This window comes from Dermacentor variabilis, chromosome 2 (genome assembly GCF_050947875.1).
Source record: "Dermacentor variabilis isolate Ectoservices chromosome 2, ASM5094787v1, whole genome shotgun sequence".
NCBI classification, from domain to species: domain Eukaryota; kingdom Metazoa; phylum Arthropoda; class Arachnida; order Ixodida; family Ixodidae; genus Dermacentor; species Dermacentor variabilis.
Window position 1 is genome coordinate 163,981,284 of NC_134569.1, and position 24,468 is coordinate 164,005,751.

General features: G+C 43.9%; 1 protein-coding gene across 4 annotated transcripts in view; it reads right to left on the reverse strand.

The window, feature by feature from the left end:
- Positions 1-1,149: 1,149 nt before the first annotated feature.
- LOC142572915 (secernin-2) overlaps positions 1,150-24,468 on the reverse strand; it is a 129,498-nt gene continuing 106,179 nt past the window's right edge. For 2 of the 4 annotated variants that reach the window (XM_075682363.1, XM_075682367.1), the window contains 3 exons: positions 11,141-11,238; positions 10,445-10,606; positions 1,150-2,649 (listed from right to left, as the gene is read on the reverse strand). In XM_075682363.1, the coding sequence (XP_075538478.1) occupies positions 2,407-2,649; positions 10,445-10,606; positions 11,141-11,238 (503 nt within the window). In that variant the 3' untranslated portion in view covers positions 1,150-2,406. Of the gene's footprint in view, positions 2,650-10,444; positions 10,607-11,140; positions 11,239-19,039; positions 19,138-24,468 lie in introns of all 4 variants that reach the window. The other 2 variants (XM_075682365.1, XM_075682364.1) reach the window with 2 other exon arrangements.

Sequence of the window (24,468 nt, forward strand, 5' to 3'; positions counted from 1 at the left end):
AAGAAAAAGCCTACAATAGCTCTGAGCTGATGCTTAATTACATTGCAGATTCACCATGCACCTTGTCTCTTGTACCTCATAAACAGATAAACCATCTCTATCTTAGACTCTATTTCCATGTCACGTGCCATACATACATTCAAGTGCCGTTGCCTTGTAGCACATATCATGGTGCTCATCTTAACAACAATCTCTCGCAGCATTACACAAGGCAGACACTCAGTCAAATCCTGCCTCATGCTGTATGTATCAAACCTTCAACTATGTGTAAGGCTGGTCATCACAGGACATCACAGAAGTATAAGTTCTGCAGCATACACGTGCAAAGCTCCAAGAAGACAACATGTTCTGAATGTGGAAGCAATCTGAGTCACCTTTAGACAAGTGCATGCAAGCCACATATGAAGCCAAAACAGGAAGCGCCGAAGACCTGCTGCAAAAATTGGCACACACCTTTTAATCAAGTCGATGAGGATAGCTATAGGGGCTTGTTGGTACGGCATATCTTATTTTATTGTAGCGCAAGCTGAACTAGGACAACAGAAAGGCACATCAGACACACACAGATGCATAACTGGCAGGCTACGAGAACACAGTGAAAAAGTAAGCAACTTGGCCGCTGATGGCTTTCTTGCCATGTACTCCCATAGATGCAAATGCAAACCTAGATTTAAAGAAACTGTCATCATGAGTAGAAGCAGGTGTGAGACGACGCGCTTGATAATAGAAGCTAGACACATCAATATTCGGCGATGCATGCATCAGTAAACCTTCCATTTCATTATCCTCAAAAGAGCTGAATTATCTTTGTTCGCGCTGAACATGTACATGTCTGTGAATATGTGAGTCAAAAAACTGCTTACATGTGGTTCCCGGTTTATTTTTTTTTTTTTTCATTTTTACCGAAATTTTCTACGTGCTGTATGACGTTTTGAGAGTGTATATATAGCAACGAGAAAAGGAAATAAATCTGTTGTTAAAAGTTAGCGCTGTGTGTGTCAGATGTGCCTTTCTGTTGTCCTTGTTCAGCTTGCGCTACAACGAAATAAGATTTTAATCAAGAGATAATCAATACAGCTCTCTATCTGAACCAACCAAAGAAAATACAATACACTAAAAAATAAAAGATTCTCACAAGGGCACAAGAAATAACTACACATGCGCAGCTTTATTGAAATCAAACTTCTCGATCATCATTTTACATTTGTTACAGTTCCTCTGAAAGCTACCTTCAAGATATGCTTTTTGACAAGCCTTCAGAGCAGCTTACAATTTAAAAGTAGATTAAAATAACCAACTTTTTACTTACGATTTGCAGGTGACCAAAGTGTTGAGCACACTATCATAAATCAATGTTTACACTGCAAATTTAGCATGCCGTTGGATCGTCTTGCCCATTCGTCCACCACACCAACTGATTTGAGCAGAGCACAGCAAATGATAGTCGGCAAAGCCCTGAATGTTAAGGTGTGCTACTTAATCTTCACATCCAAGGATGTTTTGAGGATTGTGCCAATTATATTGACACTGGAATCCTCACTTGGCTATATTAAAATGCAAAGCAACAAGAAACCACGAATAATGCTCAAAACACTTAGCATAATGTCAAGAGATTGAACATAGAAAGCATTTGGTCATCTGTTTATGTTCATGTGGCCTTACAATATGCATATTACTAGTACTTCAATCAGAGCATTATTCTCAAAATATACCAAGCCCAAACCGTGAGTGTCGCATAACACACCTAAAAGAAACGTCCTTGATTGTATGTTACGAGTAGTACACCAAAAAGCAATCTATCACAGCATACAGAAACAGCCTACTGCACACTAGAAGCTTTGTTTCTAAATAAAAAAGAAAATGACTTAGAAACAGGAAGCATCACAATACATCAACGAGTCACCATTACCACTGTCTTGAGACAAAGAAACTCAGCAAAGATAACAGCTGCTCACGTCTGTGCAACACCCTCCAACCCGACTGAGTGGATGAACGTGTGACAAAACGAGCACACCTCGATCCTTCAAGAATAGGCCTGCACGTATGTGCTTCGTGGCCCAACACAAGCAGGCACCGCAGCTACTCATTGCAAGCAGATAAGGCAGCATTATGTCTAACAATTGCCACGCTGAGTTAACAGGCATTAATAGTAATTGTTATAATGAACCAGTGGCAAAAAAAGAAGTGTATAGCTTCATCAAAGCTCACCAAAAGAAAAGCACTCCCACAACCTGTATACAGTTCAGTGCACACAGAGTGCCCCGAGTTGAGAAACGGTGGCAGTGGAATGGCAAAGAAAAGGGAGCAACAAAACGCATGCACGGCGAGTGAGCAAGTCTCCTCGACTCATCCAACAACACATAAGGTGGTGCATGCAAGTGCCACACAAGCAAGGGGGAACGCCGTCTACTTGTAGAACTTGATCTCACTATCAACGACATCCTTGAAGAGCTCCTGCAGCTCTTGCGTACTCCCAGGATTGTCCAGGTAGCTGTCCACCTCGCGGATGCACTTGGCCTCCAGCTCGGTCATGAGCGCGTGCAGTTCTTTGCCTGATGCACTGCCTGTCTGCATCGCCTGCAGGGCCTGCTCGTGGTGCCGGTACAGGGTGTGACGACGGTCAACGGTGAACTCGAAACGTGGCTTCGTCTGCGCACATAGCGGAAAGAGAAGCAGAAAGAACTTGGGGAAAGTGGTGCGAAAGATGCAACTTGGTTTTGGGACCTTCAGCCATTCTAACTGAAAGGCTCTACTGGTAGCCCTATGCTTAAAGAGCATTTGCTGTGCTATTTACTACAAGAGAATCTCAATAAACAGTTCCTCTGTCAGCTCGTCCTGTCTATGTGTCTGTTTCTTTGTAATTTTTGAAATCTAACTATCTAGGACTTCGTCCGCATGCAGTGTCTCAAGCAATGGTAATGGCACCACAAGTTAATACAAGCTCGCAGTTTCTATTCTAGGCAAAGGCAGTTTGCTTATTAGTGTTGGATAGAACACATGCCTTACAGTCCACTGTCTTTGAGGGTCCTAGCACAGAAGTTTTCAAAGAGCCAGGAAAGAACAAAATCCTGTCACTTCTTGGTTTCCTTTCTGTTAATATATATATAAAGCAACAAAGCTAAAACAGAATAAAACAAGCTAAAACAAAGCTAAAATAGCTCGGCCTGCTCCTTACAGAATTGGTCGAGGAATCAAATACATGAATAATAACTGCATTACCATTGCCAAAGATGCTGCAAACAAATTCTTGGACGTTACGCACTGTCAAGACAAGTAAAATATGTATTTTTTTTTCATTAAAAATATATTCATATGTCCTAAAAATTGTGCCATAAACTGATATCAATGCTTCCACGTTTTTTTATCTATTTAGTAAGTAAAGAAGCTTTCACACAAATTTTAGAACTATATCAGTTCGAAATCAGCAAAGCAGTGCATGCCGCTGATATGATAAATGTGAAGGCCGTGAAATGAACGAGTTGAGGATAAATATTTTAATGAAACTTTATCATTCAAGAACCTTATTTACATTTTTGTACGTATGCTACGGCCAAGGAAAAATCTCAATGACGCCGTCCTTCGTTTCAATGTATTGCACAGGAGCAGCTGTCACCAGTTGTGTATTGTAATTGCACAGAAATTATAGTCGCAACAGAGATCAAATATAGAAAGCAGGAGTTCTGTGCAATGTACAATAGAAATGCGAAGATACAATGGAATACACAAATGCGAAGATAAAGCTTGGTAAAGGGCAAAAAAAATTAGACTGAAAACAAAGTTCACTGCATGTATCCACAAAACCTCGCAACAACATATTTAAATATACGAATAAGTCTCCAATAAATCTACGTATCTAAGCAAAAGTCACTGTATACAGAGTGTCTTAGCCAATTTTAGCCAGAGTTTAAAAATATGCCAATGCACTCTAAGACGACGGGACCAAATGCATGTTGCTTGCATTTGTATGTAGTGTGTCATGCTAGTTTTTTTATTGTTTGCTTAATTAGATTTTTTTAGCCACTATTAATTAATCAACTTCTGGAGTAACAAAGCTAGGAAAAAAAATTCCAATTAAAAAGTTGCAGAGCAGTTTGCAGAACATCCGAATAAACACTTTCTGTCTTTCTATCCATTAGGTATTAGTGTATTTAAGCTTACTGATGATGCCCGCGAAATATAAAACACCGCTTGACATGCCCGCTTGCACGTCATGATTGCACTGCTCCCAAACTTTCCGTCATAGTCATAGTCATAGGCGCGCTACTTCTTAAAAGGCGACAGGGCAGCGACGTATGCGTTGGCTGTGACATTTACGCCAGTGATGTGCTTCCCTTGCGACAGTTCGTTATAGTGATAAGCAAACGCAGCGGTTATCGCTTATGCTTCCAAAATCAACAAGTCCGTCATTTCGCGATAGCTGTAAGGAAATTGAACATCCCTCAATAAAAAAAAACTCAGTTTTCAGAAGGCTGAAAATGGTAGAGTATCTTAAACGGCCAGACTCCGTCTTTCACTGAATTTACGTTTATTTTTCATGCCCTTTCCCAGCAAGTGCTCAAAGTTGTCGCCTTCAGCAGCGATACAACACTGGCTGTCGCTGCCTTGAGCACTGTCGGTGAAATGCTGTGGCAGACTTCAATTATCTTCTGCAAGGCTTCTGGAGTCGTTGCCGTTATGTGCACGTAATCCTTAATATAACCCCACAAGAAAAAGTCAAGAGGGTTGAGGTCGGGTGACCGTGCCGGCTACAGGACAGGCACGTTTCTTCCTATCCATTGCCCTGGGAAAGTAACACCAAGTCATGCTTGTGCTTGACTGCAGGTGTCGGCTGGGGCCCCATCGCACTGATACCAATTGCGTCAAGCCGGGCTAGTGGCATGTTGCAGCAGAAGTCTTCAACCGGCCCTTTGAGGAAATCACATACCTATTGCTGGTCAGAGTGTTGTTAAAAACACTGGGCCAATGACTGTGCTGTCATATATTCCGCACGAAACGTTAAAGGACCGCTGATATTGGTGGCTGGATCTTCCTAGTCAGCGGGGATATTGCTCACTTCAATACTGTGCATTGTGGACATTTACTTGGCAATTTCGGGAAAAGTTCGCCTTATCAGTCCATAGTACCTTGATGAGAAAGTCAGAATACTGCTCCTCCTTAATCAAAATCTAATTCGCAATGTCGAGTCTCTTTTGGAGATCTCTTGACTCCAGGCATTGATGCAACTGCAGATGATAGGGGTGCAGTCCAGCTGCTTTCAATATCCTCCAGGTAGTTGAGTTGGACACACCGAACTGTGCGCCACGCGGCACGTGCTAGCGTGGATTAGCCGCCATGAAAGACAGAACGTTGGAGCGAACCTCACTATTTACGACTGAAACTCTCTGCCTCTTTCTTGTGAAGCTTCTGGTTTGCTTCAGCGATTCGTAGGTGTTGAGTATTGTCGGCTTGGTCGCGTACCCGGGTGCCAGCTTCGAAATATTCTTGCAGCCTGTCGTCTCTGTCCGCTTGCAGCTCCTAGGACAAGGATCATGTCTGCCTTTTCCTCTTTGGAAAAAGGCATCACGAAATTGCTCGCGCTCTAACAGCCGATGCATGATAGCCTGTTTATCGCTGTCTGGAACTACCACCTACCACACCACCACATCCGTCAGTCGCTTTACGCAGTGCAAGCGACAATGGTTGCTAGCTTAAAACGAACAGCCAACGCTTGCATCTCTGCTCTGTCACTTTTTAAGCGGCACCGCACCTATGGCTATTTGTGCGCAGAATGCTTGGGAACAGTGCAATCATGATGCACAAGCGGGCATGTCCCATTGAGTTTTTTTTTTTTTTCTTTTTTATATTTCGCGGGCATCCACAGCAAGCTGAAAAACACTAATACCTAATAGATGAAAAAGAGAAACAGTTTACTCGAACGTTTTGCAAACTGCTCTGCAACTTTCTAATTGGATTTTTTTCCTAGCTTTGTTGCTTCAGGAATTGGCTAATTATTATTGACTAATTATCTCATTAGACAAAATACAAAAATAGCATGACACACTGCATACAAAAGGGAGCAACATGCATTTGGTCACGTCGTCTTAAAGTGCATCGGCATATTTTTTAACTCTGGCTAAAGTTAGCTGAAACACACTGTATCGTGCATCAAACAAGGCAAATAAACATGTTGCGCAATCACAGGTTCACAGATCACAGAATCCTAAGCCCCCCCCCCCCCGCTCGCCCTCCTTCAATTGCTCCGATGCATCGCGCGCGACGGAAGGCGGCGCGCTTCCTTTCCGCTTTTCTCCATTGCGTGTTGCGCACGCAAGACTGTCCAACCATCGTCGGCTCACCCTTCCCTTCCCCCACGCATTCACTCGCACATAAGGCATGCGGCGCGCGGTGACGATGTTATCGCTCTTGGACTTCATACGGAACATGACATCAACGGCGACGGCAGGAATGCGCCTTGAGTGTATATAATTGCTATCGCAATAGCGTAGTAAGAGTATCCAGTAACTGAAGAGTGCCGTGGCCCATTCCTTTCGGCAAAAGAAGTAATAACATTGAACTTTCACCATGCGACAATTCACTGCGCCACATCTACGTCTTTTCTTTTTTTCTTTTGCGGGGCTGGTGCACCAAAATGAAAAAAACGCCTACTTTGGGCACCTAAGGTGGCTACTGAAGGAATATCGAAGAAAACGTGGGACGCTTGGCCTACAGAGAACCATATGCATGCTCTTCGTCATCCTATACACTGGCGAGACAAAAGACTTTCCAGAGAGGTTGCGATAACATCGAAATGAAGTTGATGCCCTCAAGCGAATGCATCGGAATCCGTCGAGTTCCCGCAGTGGTGGCGGCGAGTGACCATTGCTTCTTTTTCTCGTCGGCTAACCAGAAAGCGTCCAAAACGCTGTGAGGCCAAAGTCCACTCGGCCAGAGAAAAACGAACGCGCAGCGAAGTGCGCCGCCCGGTTCCCAGGGCAACACGTGAAAAACGCATGACCTCTGGCTGGCTCTGGCAGCCCGTGGTTAGTGAGAACAAGAAAATTGAAGAGGCTCAATGTGTCCTCGTGAATAAAAGTCGAAGTAGAAAAAATAACAACATAGTTACCTATGCTGGATTTATATAATGGCTCGCATGGATGCTTTGGCGCAGGTGAAATAAATGTTGATATTATTTTCTGTGACATGACGCCACAAATGAACCACCACAGAGCTTGGTCTCATCTGGCCTCGCTGCATGCTTTGTCAGCTTGTCTGATAATGTGTTGATTTGGCTTGTCTCGTTGTATGGTTCGATGTACGACTTTAGAAAAGCCAATGCACCTTTGGCATCAAATATGTATGAGAACACTAAACCCACAATGATCTGGAATTGAAAATCTAAAGCACGACTTTGGAAATGTCCAATTCACCTTTCACATCAAAAGTTTATGTGATCTTTATGCCCATAAAGTTTCGGAATTGAAATCCATGCGCTCCATTGATTCCGCAGTCTCCGTGAGATGCCACGATGAGCCCGCTCGCCATTAAAACGCCTTTGAAACTTTGTGCTCGGATGGGGCTCCTTACGTTATGCGACTCCAGGTGCATGGACGTTGCCACGAAATTGAGCCCAAGTTAACAATCTTCGCGCCGAAATGTATTTTTTCGAGCATGAAACACACATTCTAGACAAAATCCAGTATGATTTCCGGCGCAGGGGATTGTTTTAGTCGGCGGTGCATGACAACACAAAAAAAGTTCATGGGGGGGGGGGGGGGGCTGAAGTCCCATAAGCTCGCTCCCCTGGCTACGCCCCTGCTCCAGGCGCATGGGAGTTGCCACGAAATCTAACACAAGTTTGCAATATTCGCGCCGAAATGTCTTTTCGAGCGTGAAACATACATTCTAGACAAAATCTAGAATGATTTCCGGCGCCGGGGGTTGTTTTAGTCGGCGGTGCATGACAACACAAAAAAATTTGGGGGGGGGGCTGAAGCCCCATAAGCCCCTCCCCCCCCTGGCTACGCCCCTGATACTCAGACAGGGACTTGAAAGCAGTTGGCAGGAGCATGCCGAAAGGCAATGTCAGGTCACGACCAAAGAGGAGATAGAAGGGGGAGTAGAGAGTGGTGCCGTGACGTGACGAATTGTATGCGAACGTCACAAACCGAAGAGCACCGTCCCAGTCGCGATCATCTGAGGAGACATATATCGAAAGCATATCTGTAAGTGTTCTGTTCAAGCATTCAGTGAGACCATTCATTTGAAAGTGGTAGTCTGTCGTGAACTCGTGTTTCGTGGCACAAGAACGAAGTAGATCTTCAATAACCTGAGATAAAAAAGTAGCAGCCCCTATCTGTGAGAAGCTGGCAAAGAGCACCGTGGTATAAAATGACGTTTTGGAGCAGGAAGTCTGCGACATCGGTAGCACAACTGGTCTGGATGGCTCGTGTGATGGCATAGCGAGTTGAATAATTCGTTGCAACGGCGATGTACTTATTTCCAGCACTGGAGGTAAGGAAAGGGCCCAACAGGCCGAGGCCAACATGATAAAACGGTTTGGTGGGTATATCAATTGGCTGGAGGGTTCCAGCCGGAAGCAAAGCAGGCTTCTTATGACGTTGACATGGCTCGCAAGCAGTGGCATAACGTCGCACGGTACGGTAGAGTCCACGCTAGAAAAACTGTCGCCAAACACGGCCGTAGGTCCTGGAAACACCCAGGTGGCCAGCGGTGGGGACATCATGGAGTTGTGCAAGTACATTTGCCCGGAGATGAGAAGGAACGACTATCAGCAGTTCTTGTCCTTCTGTGCACATATTTCGGCGGTATAAGATGCCATCCAAAATGAGGAACAAGCTAAGCGAGGGGTCTAACAGGTAAGAATGGAGGCGGCTGATGAAATTGTGCAAGGACGTATCACATGCTTGCTCCTAGCCAATGTGGTGGAAGGTGAAGAGTGTGAATATTCCAGCAGTTGAATCAATGGAGTCGGGAGTGTCGACGGGGTGCCGAGATTAACAATCGACATCCTGGTGTAGCCTACCGGACTTGTGCACTACTGTGTAGGTGAATTCTTGAAGACGTAGTGCCTAGCAACCTAGACGACCTGTTGGATCTTTAAGTGTCGAGGGCCAACAGAGAGCGTGATGGTCCGTGACAACAGTGAAACATTGACCATATAAGTAGGGCTGGAATTTGCTCACTGCCCATACAAGTGCGAGGCACTCGCGCTCTGTAATGGAGTAATTGCGTGTAGCATGTGAAAGCAGGCAACTTGCATACGCAATAACTTTGTCATGCCTACATTGACACTGAGATAAAACCGTGCCAATTCCATAGCCACTAGAATCTGTACGGACCTCTGTTGGGGGAGATGAGTCGATGTGAGCAAGAATTGGCGGAGTAGTGAGCAGCAGGGTGATAAGGCGTTGGAAGGCAGCAGCTTGGTCAGGACCCCATGAAAATGGGGTGCCTTTCTTCAGAAGTTCAGTCATAGGCTGAGCAATGCATGCGAAATTTCGGGCAAATTGACGGCAATAAGAGCATAAGTCTACAAAGCTGCGGACGTCTTTGGCACAGGTCGGCACAGGGAAATCGAGAACAACACGAACTTTTGCGGGACTGGGGCACACGCCAGTTGAGTCTATGAGATGACCGAGGATAGTAATTTGACGGCGACCAAAGTGGCACTTCGAAGAATTTAATTGTAGCCCAGCAGCACAGTAGACGGAAAGAATAGACAGAAGGCATTCAAGGTGTGTCACGAAGGTCGGCGAGAGCACGATGACGTCGTTGAAGTAACAAAGGCATATAGAGCACTTAAAGCTGTGCAAGAGCGTGTCCATCATGCGCTCGAAGGTGGCTGGAGCATTGCACAAGCCGAACGGCATGACTTGAAACTGATAAAGGCCATCTGGCGTAACAAATGCGGTCTTCTCACGGTCGATGTCATCGACGGCAATCTGCCAGTAACTGGAGCGCAGGTCTATCGATGAAAAATAGGCCGCGCCGTGTAGGCAATCCAATGTGTCATCTATGTGTGGCAGTGTGCAGACATCCTTCTTTGTAATTTTGTTTAGATGGTGGTAATATATGCAGAATCACCAGGTGTTGTCCTTCTTTTTTACCAAGACAACAGGAGAAGCCCACAGGCTCGATTGATCAATTGGCTAACTAACAAACTTTCACAGATTAATTTCTTAATTATTCATATTATGGCCCATAAAGCACTATTGCAATTGCAGAACTTATGTCAGTTAATTTAGTAGAAATCCTGTGATTAGCAATAGTTTCAAGATATCCATCCCCGATATGTGCTAAAAAATGCACTCATGCACTAGTTGACCTTTTTCTGCCGTGCCTGCAAAAGCCAAGAGGGGCACAAAGTCAGGAAAATAATAACGTTTTGAGCGGCGACAAGAACACAAAACATCTATCACAGCAAAAAGAAACTACCAGACCATACCTTCGCTGGGTCGTGCTCGAACACAGGCGAGACGATGTGGCGTGAAGGAACCACTTGATCACAGAAAATGAAGGGCTTGAACACCGAGTGTGCCGGGTCAGGCGTGCCCGTGAACCAGTGGCAGCACAGCCTCTTGCTCGAAGCAGGAGAGAGAACAGACACCTGCGAAAGGCGTCAGGCAACACGAGTACAGCATGCTGCACTTTGCCTGGCAAGCAATGGCTGCCCAAGTCATTGAGTACAGTTATTGGTAAACTCTTCAGGGCATTCTCCTGTGTACTCCTCAAAACAGCTAACAAAAGATGCACTTTACAGATTACAGAGACAGTACACATCACTAACATTTTTTTTTAAAGAAGGCTGCAATGCTTTAGCCTCAACACAAACAATTAATACTAGCTTCCATTAAATTGCAAATGCACAAACATCAAAATGTGTTCGACAAACTTTCTATACGATGGCGCCAGCCTGCTTGGATTTGCAAAGACCACACATACTACAGTACACATGCTTGAGAAAGGAAAGCAGCAATAAGTTGAATGCTCCACAAGCTTGTTCCCCAAACTTGTTCCACAAGACAGAAACACAAGATAATGTCCCCACGGATGACAAAAGGATGCCTGGTTAGCTCAGATGTACACAACCTTCACGAAATTTCAACAAGCGTGCCAGTGTATAGTCAGTGGTTTTATTTACCTGACTGGCAGCAGTCGGCCGCTTGTGCTCGGTGCCCCGACAGATCTCACTATCCTTATCCCTCAGCACGGTGGTCATTGAGCTCACATCAAAGTCACCTGCCAACAAGAGACAGCAACAGGCAGGCAGGTGACAGAATTTGTGGCACCCTTAGAATGGATCACAGTGGTCAACGCAGAGAGCTCTCTTTGGATATCTCTCTGGATCGAGAAATTCTAATTCCACTGGCCTATATGGACTGGGTTTGTGTCTTTCACTGGTCATTTTGGAACAAGTCACGTAACAGTGGAGCACTTGTTCACCCCTCTGCTATCGGGCAATGAATTTGGGCAGAAATGCATGGCAAGTAGCGTTGCTATCACCTGCTTAGGGGATGAGTTTGTCCAGATTTAGCACTTTGTTAAAGGGTACTAATAATACCAATAATGCCACACTGTGCTTTTTCACCGAATGGCTGCATCTCATGCTGTTGTGGGGCTCGAATGGTATTCCAAGAAATTGCGATACAGAAACCACCCCGGTGCCATAATGATCGACAAGTGTGCAGACTCTGAGGCAATTGGATCACATTTCCAGAACAGGTTGCACATCGCAACTTGTGATATGATTTGCTGCAGAGCAGTTTTTTAAAGCAACGTTTTCCTTGTCTCCCTTCCGAGGTTTGGTGTTCATTGTCATTTCCTCGCTGGATATATTCGTGGGCACTATACATAAACTTGGGTCACTGGGCATCTGCCCAAACAGATAACTTCAGCACTCGGTATACATGCTACTAGGTGTATGCCACTTTGACACAAGGTGTACGTATTAAAATATGTCTCGATTTTCTGTGGGTACACAGTTCTCATCAACATTCTTCCCAGATATATAGCACCATGGCTACATATCAGGTCTGCCAGCCTGGTGATGTGATATTTCACTCCTGGATAGTTGAAAACTGCTTCTTACTCTCATGCACTGAAGGCAACATTCAAGGTCTCTTGCTGTCTCCCCAAGGCAATGCAAGCATTTTCACAGCATAGAAGAAGGAGGCAAAACCAACACTGTGCATAGAGCCATGCAACAACCATACAGACATTTCCAAGAGAGAGAGAGAGAGAGCTTAAGCGAGCTGGAATGCAATGTGAAAGTCTTGTCACTTTAGATAAATGAAACTGAGATGGCATGAAAAGAAGAACAGTTCTTTTTAATGCAACAATAATAATTTTAAGAAACGAAAAACGAAGTTTAGGCGCACGTCCAATGACAAAGAGCATCTACAATTTCGGACTACTGTAGGGTAAGTAAGGCAGCTGGGTTTTGATGGCTCAGACTGCATTGACATTTCTGTCCTAGAGCCCTAGGAAATCAGTGATCTGAACTGTCGGTGCATATCAAGCAATGTCTGCTGCTAATCACGTGGTGGCATACTAATGCTGGCGACCACCGAAGACTATCTAATACACGCCACAAAATGAATTCCAACATGCTGCGGCACCCCTGCAATCTTGCAGTGTGTGGCTGTGTAAGGAGTCTTCGTGTATTTAGGACGCTCTCAAAAATCTCGTGGCACATAAATGATGAAAAGGTTTACACGTGCATTTCAGTCATGGAAGGTTCCCCAGGCAAGTAAGTCAACTGAACCAGAATGTGGAAGCAATGCATAACATTCTGAACAACAGTGAACAGACAGAATGTGAAGTATGGTGAGAGTTAACACAGTGGAAACATGCATGCCCTACATATGGGCACAAGCATGTCAGTTGATGAACAGATGTGTTGCGCATACATTATTGCGTGATGCAATGGCGTATTAAGTGTCAGGTACCTTCAGCACTGCATCGCAAGCTACTCAAAAGAAACTTTTCTAAGATCATTCGTGGGGAGAGTGGACAACTTGCGCAGATGTTGTCATGCGGCTGGTCAAGATCTTCCTGCCTAGTGTTCCAAGAAATATTACTAGCAGAAACTATGGAGCACACCTCCATATTGTGCCAATCGTGCCAAAAGCATGCATAACCTACGTGATAGCTTGGTACATCAAGCTTAATTTGTTGAGGTTCACTTCTTCAGCCACACTTCTTATTAAGCAATGCTTAAGTAATTTCGCCAGCAGGTAAAGTTTAAGAACAATGGTCGAACTATAAAAATGAAAAGAAAAAGAAGTAGTGTCATGCACTTGGGAGTGTATACGTAACTTTTATGATGCACCCCTGAATCCTAGGCTCTGTGCTGAGGGTGTGTATTCTGTACTTCCCCTTGTAACCCAAAAACCTTCTTATCGCATTATACGGCAATTAAAATCAAAGCACAAACCAAACCCAAGTGGTGACAACACAGTTAAGAAACAGGAGAGCAAGTTTGCAACAGCAATGCAGCCTTCTTGGTGTTGCTGCACAGCAGCCATGCTTTCTGATTGGGTTTCAATGTTTGTATTTTTTTTCTTTCTTTCTTTCTTTCTTGTTCGCCCTTTTTTTTTGTAAATGTCCATGGCTACAGCAGCTGTTGGCATAGAGATATGTACATCAAAGGCTATGAACAGATGACAGAGGCTCAACAGAAAAACCAAGCTACAACTTCACCATGACTGCCATTAGGCACTGTATGAAACCAATCCGGCAAGCAGATTAGGTTTAACATGTGGACATTGGTCAATGTGACCAGAAAGCCATGGTTAAAAAGCTAGCATATGATGAAAACATAAAAGACAGTTGAACTAATATGCTATACTTTAACGCGACAGCGTTGAAGGGAGATAACTGCTCAGAACATGAATCGAGATAACCCCACTGATGGAATGATTCCCTATCAAAGTGGCTAAAACAAACCGTTTCTCCCATTAAATGTGGATTGATATTTTTAACTCATCACTGAAAGTTGCGAAAAATGACCTGTAGTGCCCCATGGAGCAAAAACATGAAGCTGCATAAGAGGTCCACCACATGACCTACTAGTGTACGTGGTTCCTGGTCTTTCTATTAGTATTGAAATGCAGTATACTTTTTACTATTACAAGTTTTTCCTGACTAACAATGTGCGGATAAATCTTCGTATATAGTGAGCAGAAAAGTGGCGCTGCTTTCATCTTCGTTTTTGATGAGTTGGCTTGGCTTTTCTATCGACAGAACAATGATGACGGGGACCAGCCAGCCATGACATAGGCGTGTACTTGAGGAAAAAACGTGCTACAAGTATAAGAAATGTCTGTACAACAATGTGAACTTATTGCACCAGCTTTTTATCTTCAAAAGTGGTTGAAAAGGTCAAAATGTAAGTGGTTAACCGCAGTTACTCACTCCTATGAAGGTAGAACGATGGGTGGCTTTCACAATTTGCGAGACAGGCTATTGACGTCGCTCTCACTTCTCAGCGTTGTTGGAGGAAGGACTCTTACTTTTTTAGAGGCTGCTCAACCGAAAAATTGTGCTTACTAAATATCCACGTGTGTTTGGAAATAACTGGTGCTAGTGTAAACACTACCAAGGATGGGCTTTGAGTTGCACCATGAAGTACTAGGCCCTCGAAAATTGCTTATCAGTCCCTTTAACGGCCTCGTGTCACAGAAAATCTGGTGTCTGCATCCCACGTCAACCATCATTTCAGCAAAAATTATTTCTAACCATGCATACACAACTACGCAGGCCCTCCATGTAGCGCAAGGAAGTTACTGAACTAACTTAATTTCTCAAGGTGAAATATGTCAAAAAAATAATAAAGTACGACTTACGCACAACCTACAGACACGATGGCATGGCATTGTGATTTGAATATATGAGAAAACGTAATTCTGTTACATGGAAACTCAAAACACAAACCCCTTTTCCAGCGTTTCTAAGATTGATAGAACGGCCGTGGCCACCGAGATTTGCAAACACAGGTGCGCGCAAGTGTCAAAGGCCATAAAGTGTTGCGTCCGGTTTTTTGCGACACCTCTAGTTGGTGCTCATCTCTGCCACGTCACGGCCCACGCGAGAGGCCATGTTTCTACCAGAAAGCTCACCTTCGTGCATACCGTTCACTACTGGCATTTCACGGTAAACATTATGGTTGCGTAAGCTGAAGTTGCCAGGAAGTGCGAGGAGCAGCCGGGATCTTTGAGTGCTATAGCATGTTACTCTTAAAGGCAAAGCTTAAGCATCCTGCAAATTTTTCCCTGAGCACTTGGAAGGAATCTTTATTGTTTTTTTTTTTTTTTTAGTGCTACCAACTCTCAACTTGACTGCATAAACTAAAAGCAATCCTGGCTCTCACATTTCTCCCACCCCGCTCTAATGATACCTCATCATATTACTTCAGGAGCACTCGTAGGGTCATTTATAAAAATGAAGTACTATAAACTACTAAATGTACTACTGAGCCAAGAGCACACAGTCATGAAGTATTGATGCGTGCTATCTAAGCAGTTTTTTTTGGCTCTCCAATCCTGAAGCAGAAAAATGCCATGAATTGCTGGGGATGTTACTAATAAAAATCCTGCTTTCTGCAAAGCTAAAAGCTTTTGTGAGGACTAAGACAACCCTTTTCATTAGTATTTCAGTCTCACCAAATGCCATTCTTACAGTAAAATGCTCAAGGCTGCTAACACATCATCACATCATTGCCAACAGTACTGAGTATCGTGGAGCACTTTCTGGCGACATAGGACCACTGATCTGAGTGCAATGGTAAAACTACTGTTCATCACTGAGGGAAGAGATAGGAAGGCTGTTACATATCTCTGAACTTTTCACAACAATGCATCAGCATTACTGGCAACTACTAGCCCATTGCTGCATCATATTTACTACCTTACTATACAGGCAAATTGGCAAAAGCACACTGCTGCACTAATATGAACGATACTGGGCAAGACTGGCTGGTATCTGCTGGATAACATTTATGCTCTGGCAATGTCTTCACGGGAGAACTTCTTCAAGCTATAAAGGCCAAGTTAAGGAACTGAAGCATACATGGCACCTGATTTGAAAATAGTAGTCCTACAATTTCATTCGCATTTTCTGGTATAGAAAATACAACTGTTTTATTTACTATGATGCGCCATATTTGAATAGAAACGACCACATTCATGAGTCAGCAAAGACTTATTTTATTTTTTTTAGTTTGCTCTTATGACTTTTGGGGGCACACAAACTTTCAATGGAGGAGGTCCCTAAATATTTTGCATGCGTCGCTGCATTCGTGCCTTGTCCCCTACAGATTGAGCTCTGTATGCGCCTGCCTGCGTTGTAAGAAGCATACATGGCATGCCAATAAACTGAAGATTTTAAAATTTTGTTCAGGAAACTTCTTTTGAAGACGTGTTGGAAATAGTTTTAAAGGTAGCACCTGTGGTAACCAATGATAACCAATTTGTGGTGAAAGAATTCAGTGCATTGATTGACACTACACAGAAGTGAGATGCACAAGCTGGTCCTATATATGCATCTGTGTGCAGTGTTATTTTTTGCAGTAAATTCTTTTACCAAAAAACGCACTACCTAGCCCAACCAGTTGCTCAGGCGTAAACACACCAAGTTTCAGTCAGAAAGCCTCATTCAATTAGTCTTGAAAGCACATTTGTGATTAGCCCATGTTTTGGCAATTCATGATGCACCTGACCACATGCAATTGGAGTTGCTTGATTATATGCACAACAAACAGCACTGTTGCACCACCAGTAAATGTTAAGCTCAATTTGATAAGCAACAAGTTTTGTACAGAGCACGATCTTGGGCTAGTTAAGGTACAGCTTTTAAAATAGAGGTAGCACAAGCAAAGGCAAGGACAACATAAATATCAGATGGGCGTGCTAATGACCAAGCAAGGGAACATAGACTTTCAATGACAAATAGGATTTGTGGTAAATTTGACTGGTTCCTACTACACTGCAGCTCGGATTACAGCGATGTGGAGCCTTCCCGACATTGGAGCCAGAGAGAGCCTGCCCGAGCTGAACATTCTGCTGCCCTCAGAGCAGTCAGAGTAATCACATGATTGAGATTCTGTCGGATCTCAGTTGCATTCCTAGCTCGAAGCTGAGAGAACCTTCTAGCACTCCAAAGTTTGGGTGTAGTGCTATGAATGAACCAGTTGAATGTGCTCCAGGCACTGAATTTCGACAAGCTGAATGCGAACAGCACAGCGAGAGCACTCTAGAGCACTTGCAAGCGACCAGTCAAATGCACCATTAGCATTGTTTGCCTGTTTCCTGTGGCACACACAGCAGCACAATCCATTTTGGGTTCACCCACGTCCTTCGGTAAAGCCATGGCATTACTGCCTACAAGTTGATGGAAGCATTCTTCCTAAAGAGAAAAGGTGCAGATTGTGCGAGTGTCTCAATGATTTTGATGCAAAACAGTGAGCTTGACCTTTTAGATGTGGAGCTTTATGTCTGCTATTATGTCACAGGCCAATGGTAGCGGTTCCCCTTTTCGCCACTAAGTTGCATGTTCAACGGATCTTGCGTGTGTGCATGGGGCTTTGACCTTTTTGCAAAAAAAATGTCAGTCACAAACTAGTGCCTGTTCCGTCTGGGCTGTCTCTTGTCTGTGTGTCTGTTTGCACTATACTACATATTCAATACTATCTTTGCTTTGCGTATGTACAGGTGATTTTCTGAAACGTGTTCAATATGGAGAAAAGCACAGACCAAGCTGTGCTCACTTCTGAAAACCCCTTTCCATCTGTGTTCCCAGCGTATTCTTCGGAATGGTACAGTACAAGGTTTTCTTTTCATTGCTTTCACAAGTTTACAGGTAAGTACACCTGATTTCTTATATGGAAACTGCTCAAATGGCATAGTGGCTGAGGGCATGCACTTGGCCTCACACACTTTTCTTTCTCTGCCAAACAGCTGCGCAAATGCCTGCAAAGAAAACTGTTTCCAGCTATTCATAGACCTAATAAATTGGGCAGTCAAATGACTTGATGGAAGCATTTGAAATGAAAGCAATGTAATTACATGTGAATGCTCATCGTAGTTAGTGACATCAGCTAATTATGGCCCATACTGTTTGCTGCTATTGATGCCAACACGCTATCTACTGAGTCTTGCATTACCGATGTCGTCAACAATGTCAAGGAAGCAAGCAGGGAGCAATCTTGCATTACAGTCAGGGAAGCAATCTTGCATTACAGCTTAAGGAAGCACAGCAAACATTGTTCTCAATAGGGATCCTCTGACACTGCAGAAGATCCATACTGAGAACAGTGTTCTGTGCTCTGGTCTCCCACAGGAAAGCAAGGGTCACGATGAAGCTGTCTTCAATCGCTACAAAGCTAGGTATGTAGTGATCAGAAAACAGCTTTACCTAGACAAATCATAGAGAGGGATGTGGCCAGCAAGGTTTACTCGTTCCTCAATGCTCTTAGCATCGAGCTAGAGTCGTCATCCTTGCCATGATCTCAAGCCTGGTCTGCCACATTGCATAGTTAAAGGGCCGTAAACTAAGGCTATGAGGCACAATACTTTCTAATGAGGAACGCCATCCATCTTTGAACCAACCTGCATCACTCATTAGGCATAGGCCAATGGTAAATTTGTGTGGCAAAAGCGTACACTAAATAGGGCAGCCACAAGCTAACGCTTCCTCTTAACCAACACAGGTTTCGCTGGTTAAAGGAAGATCATCGTACTAGCTCGTCCATGTTGCCACATTGCTCGTATCTGTAGATAAGTTTGGCGTGAATCCACTTTCTGTCACATCAACTGAGGTGCACAAGAGAAGAAACCAAGCCACACCTGACTCCACCTGTGCCAGTAGAATTTTCCACACAAAGGCACCTCTTGCCTGGTACTACAGTGCTAAAAACTGTGCATAACCATAGGCAGAAAGTTCTGACACGTATTTACGTCGCTTTCATTATGCCAGCTTCCAGTGAGGTTTGCTTGAATGGCACCCAGACGCAAAAAGTAGGCTGCAAAGGTGCGGTATGTACCTGGCTGCCTGTGGACACAAAGGAGCCGGAGGACATGCAAATGCCGCTACGCTTGTCCCTGAGCACCCTCATCATTTCCTGCTCTCCAATGCCTTCTTCTACAAATAAGAAAAGAAAGAAGAAAACAAACAGAAAGGATGCCTCCATTACTCAAGTATACTGGACATGTCTGTCACCGAAGATAATGTGACCCATCTTAAGCAATGCAAACAAGTTCACATGCTGGCAGTGGTAAGTATGGAGTGGGTTAAATTATGCATATACACAAGAAGTGTAGTGTGCTTGTGCAAATAAAAAGTTATGTGTGATACTAGACATATGTAGACTGAAGCTTATGCATGCTTTTGACACAGAAGTGGGCTGCAAATACAGTTACTAGAAACCTCTTACTCCACTCTGTCTGAAGACTTTACCTGCAAGATTTCCACAGATGTTATGCAATCCTGTAAGGTCACTTAGACATGCATGATTATTGCCAATTAGATATGCAAAAATGGTCAGTATCACTCTCATTTCCATATCACTGAGTTTTCACATTAATGACACACTTAAAGATACCTATATGCAAGCATGTTTCAATTGCAGATCACGGTGAAAATAACAAATGAACATTTATATTACATGGTGGTGGGGGCATATCTAGCAATTCGAAACATCCAGCTAAAAAATGTGGCGTGTTTCAACTTGCGGACAAAAAAGAACAGCAAGAACTGCCACCACATTTAGAATCTCATCTAGATCAGTTCAAGGCATTAAACCATAGGTGAAAGCAACACATATAGTAAGATGCAATCACACGGGCATTGGAGAAGCTGCAGTACTGCATTTTCTAAGAGCATGTGTGTGTCTCAAATAGTACCCTTTAATCCAGTGTCTAACAGAAGGCTCACAAAAATACTTTTGCCCGTGTAAAAATATTGTGCTGATTATATTATCCATAATGGTCTTAATATGCACTTGTCCCCAATACATGCACAAGCTTTAACTAATAATACAAAAACGCACTCGAAGCAGACATCAAGTTATGATGACTGAAACATGGAAACATGCTGCTGGTAAACTTCGCACTGCTGAGATAACTCTGCCACTTTGTAGGCTTGCAGGCACTTTTCGTCAAACAATTGAGCTCATTTAAATCATGCTAAATAATCACATGAAATGCAGTCATTGTATCAGCACTGGCTTGTTATATCTGGGTTCTCACAGTGTAATTCAATTTCATTGTAATTCAATGTAATTCAAATTCAGTCCTTACAACTACTATGTCATTATATATAACATAATTAAAGGTGGGTTCGATTTCATATGTAAATAATCTTAGGCCATGTATGTTCATATTCTCTATTATATTATGCTGCTTTAGTTCAAACAAACACAAGTGATGAAGACATGTGATGCATAGTTTCTTGCATGGAGTTTTCTTTCACCAGAACTGCTTAGTAAACCAATAGTAAAACCACGTTCATACATTTCCAAAAATAAATAACGCAAGGAAAAGCTTACTAACTGGGAAAACATACTATCCGAAGTCACTAAAAAATCTGGCAGACTCAACTGTAGTTGGCATCCACGCAATGTGAAGTGTTGAGCTAATCACTGCAGCAGGAAATGTGCACCATGTTGGTGGGGCACGAGCGGCCCTAGAGGTGCATTATCATTTTTGCAGCCTCCGCAAGTTTACATCTGTGCTCCACGAATTCAGCCCAAGTCAGCAGCTTCTTTTGGCAGTGCATTTTGGTGGGAAGTTTTTATGTCACCACTTCATGAAGTCTTTGCGGCACGAGATGCCAACACGTATAGAGCCAGTGGGGCCCCAGTGGCCCGAGACACATCTTGTTGTTTCCCTATAGTGGAATGTTTTAAGACAGCAACAGGAAAACGAAACGAAATTCACCAACTGGCCGACACCGGAATACAATGCCTACATTGTGCCACCTGCAATAGGGAACAGTGGCACGTTTGGGCCATCGCCTATTAAAATTGTGCAGAACACTTCCAATGGCACTATGCAAGAGGCACTGTGAAACAAATAGGTGAAGATGCTCCATCATCCTCATCATCAGCCTGGTTACGCCCACTGCAGGGCAAAGGTCTCTCCCATACTCCTCCAACTACCCTGGTCATGTACTAATTGTGGCCATGTTGGCCCTGCAAACGTCTCAATCTCATCCGCCCACCTAACTTTCTGCCGCCCCCTGCCACGCTTCCCTTCCCTTGGAATCCAGTCTGTAACCCTTAATGACCATCGGTTATCTTCCCTCCTCATTACATGTCCTGCCCATGCCCCCCCATTTCTTTTTCTTGATTTCAACTAAGATGTCATTAACTCGTGTTTGTTCCCTCACCCAATCTGCTCTTTTCTTATCCCTTAACATTACACCCATCATTCTTCTTTCCATAGCTCGTTGTGTCGCCCTCAATTTAAGTAGAACCCTTTTCGTAAGCCTCCAGGTTTCTGCCCCGTACTTGAGTACTGGGAAGACACAGCTGTTATACACTTTCCTTTTGAGGGATAGTGGCAACCTGCTGTTCATGATCTGAGAATTCCTCCCAAACGCGCCCCAGCCCATTCTTATTCTTATGATTATTTCAGCCTCATGATCCAGATCCGCAGTCACTACCTGTCCTAAGTAGATGCATTCCCTTACCACTTCCAGTGCCTTGCTACCTATCGTAGACTGCTGTTCTCTTCTGAGACTGTTAAACATTACTTTATTTTTCTGCACATTAATTTTTAGGCCCACCGTTCTGCTTTGCCTCTCCAGGTCAGTGAGCATGAATTGCAATTGGCCTCCTGAGATACTAAGCAAGGCAATATCACCAGCGAATCGCAAGTTACTAAGGTATTCTACATTAACTCTTATCCCCAATTATTCTCTGAATACCTCCTGAAGGTCTCTGAATACCTCCTGTAAACACGCTGTGAATAGCATTGGCGAGATCGTATCTCCCTGCCTGATGCCTTTCTTTATTGGGATTTTGTTGCTTTCCTTATGGAGGACTATGGTGGCTGTGGAGCCGCTTATGGTTATAAGATGCTTATAAGTTCGTAAATGTTTATTCTTTCCCTCTTTCTCTCTCTATCGCAATAGGGTTGACGGTGATAGCTGTCAACGCAAGGTGTGACTACGCACGAGGAGATTTGCCGGTACCAGAAAAGGAAACTGAGTGCATGCCGACATTTTCACGTGACATGGGCAGGTAAATACTATGGGGAAGCTGCTGTGTCAGGCGTCTCCTGCTGTCAATCGTGCATGCCATGTGCCATTTCTTGTTCACATGGGATCTAGCAGCAGGAAAACGTATCATACAATAGCCATTTGACGATGTACTGAACGTAGATGCCAAAAGATCACGTTTTCTGGGAACATATTAACCAGTAAAAAAGAAGCGTAACTGTATTGGGTCTTTAAAAGGGCGTGAAACTGAGCTTGTTGGTACCGACTCATGGCAAAAGACGGTGCAAGAATAATGAGACAAGAAAGGCAGAAGAGGCAAGCGCTGTCTTTGTATTGGGTCATTTTCTGTGTTGATGATGATATGTGGTGTTTAATGGCGCAAGGGCCAGGTGTGGCCAAAGAGCGCCATGAAAAGTGGTGATGTTGACGATGTATTATGGAGATGTGACTTGGCTGTAAAGTGGCCTAAAAATAGTTGCTGTAAAGTGCATAAAATCTACGTGATATAAAATTATGGCGATGATTAATGACGAATACTATGAACATTAAAATCCATCGTAGGAAAATGATGCAAAATGGAAAATATATAAGACAGTAAAATTACTTGGGGCACTGCTGCCTCGCCAGAGCCCTTGAAACACAAGGGCCTAGAGGCATGTGCTATTTAAGATAATTATCGCAGCGTCATCCTCTGAAGAGAGGAAGCGCTACGAACATGTGGGGCTAAAAACATGCAAGACAACATCTTTCAGAAAACTTAGGACGGCGTTGGTGTCAAATAAAGGTTCTGGGCCGAGTAGCATTGCGGGATGAAGGGGGATGTGATGCCGGTATGCTAAAGGAAAATGTTTCTTTCTTTCAGATTCGCCTTCCCGACACTCCAGTAGGACGTGGAGGACGGTCAGCCTCTCCCCGCATCTACCACAGGTTGGAGGATCATTTCCAGTGAGCAGAAAGTTATGCGTGCCAAACGTGTGTCCTATTCTGAGGCGACAGAATAGGACATCTGTTCGCCGTGATTTTGTTACGGAGGGCCAAGAAACTAACTGTGGCTTTATTACGTGCAGTTTATTATTTACTTCTGCGTCCCACATACGTTGCCAGTGGTTTCGCAGTTTTCTTCTTAAGAAAGGCTTCAGGTCTGTGACAGGGACCGAAGCAGTAGGACTAACTGCATGCAATGAAATGGATGTGGCCATCTGGTCCGCTAGTACGTTTCCCTCAATGCCCCTATGCCCAGGCACCCAGCATACAATCACATGTTGGTTGGATATTATATGCTTTACACAGTACGGAGTAGAGTTCGTTAATTACCGGATTTTTGTGGTTACAGAATGACATCAAGGCCTTCACAACACTAAGGGAGTCCGTATATATAATTGATTTCTGGAGGTTTGATTTCTTTATATGCTTTACAACCGACAAGAGTGCGTAGGCCTCAGCCGTAAAGATACTGGTTTCCGGATGTAGTACGTCGGATTCCGAGAAGGATGGGCCGACGGCTGCATAGGACACCCCGTCGCGTGACTTCGATGCATCTGTGTAGAACTCCGTGCAGGAATATTTGTACTGGATTTCCCGGAAATGCATTTGGATTTCTATCTCAGGAGCATGCTTTGTCACTTGCACAAAAGATATATCGCATTGTATCAGCTGCCACTCCCAAGGAGGTAGCAGCTTCGCTGGATGCATTAGGCGGAGCTCGAGGAGTGGGACATGCATTTGATCACTAAGCTCCCTCACACGCAGCGAGAAAGGCTGTCTTACGGAGGGACGATTATGAAAGAGTGTAGCATATGTCATATTGTTAACGGTATTGAAACATGGATGTTGAGGGTTAGAGTGGACTTTCAGGAAATATGTTTGGCTGATGTATGTTCTCTGCAGATGTAGTGACCACACATTTGATTCTGCATATAAACTTTCGATGGGACTTGTTCTGAAAGCTCCAGTGGCCAGTCGGATTCCTAGATGGTGGACCGGATCTAGCATCTTTAGCGCGCTCGGGGCTGCAGAATGATAGATCACGGCACCATAGTCCAACCGTGATCGAATGAGGCTCTTGTAAAGGTTCATTAAACAATTCCTGTCGCTGCCCCATGTTGTGTGGGATAGCACTTTAAGTAAGTTCATTGTTTTTAAGCATTTGACCTTGAGGTACTTTATGTGTGGAATAAAGGTTAATTTCGAATCAAGTATGATGCCTAAGAGCTTGTGTTCTTTGTTCACAGGAATTTGCTGGCCATACAT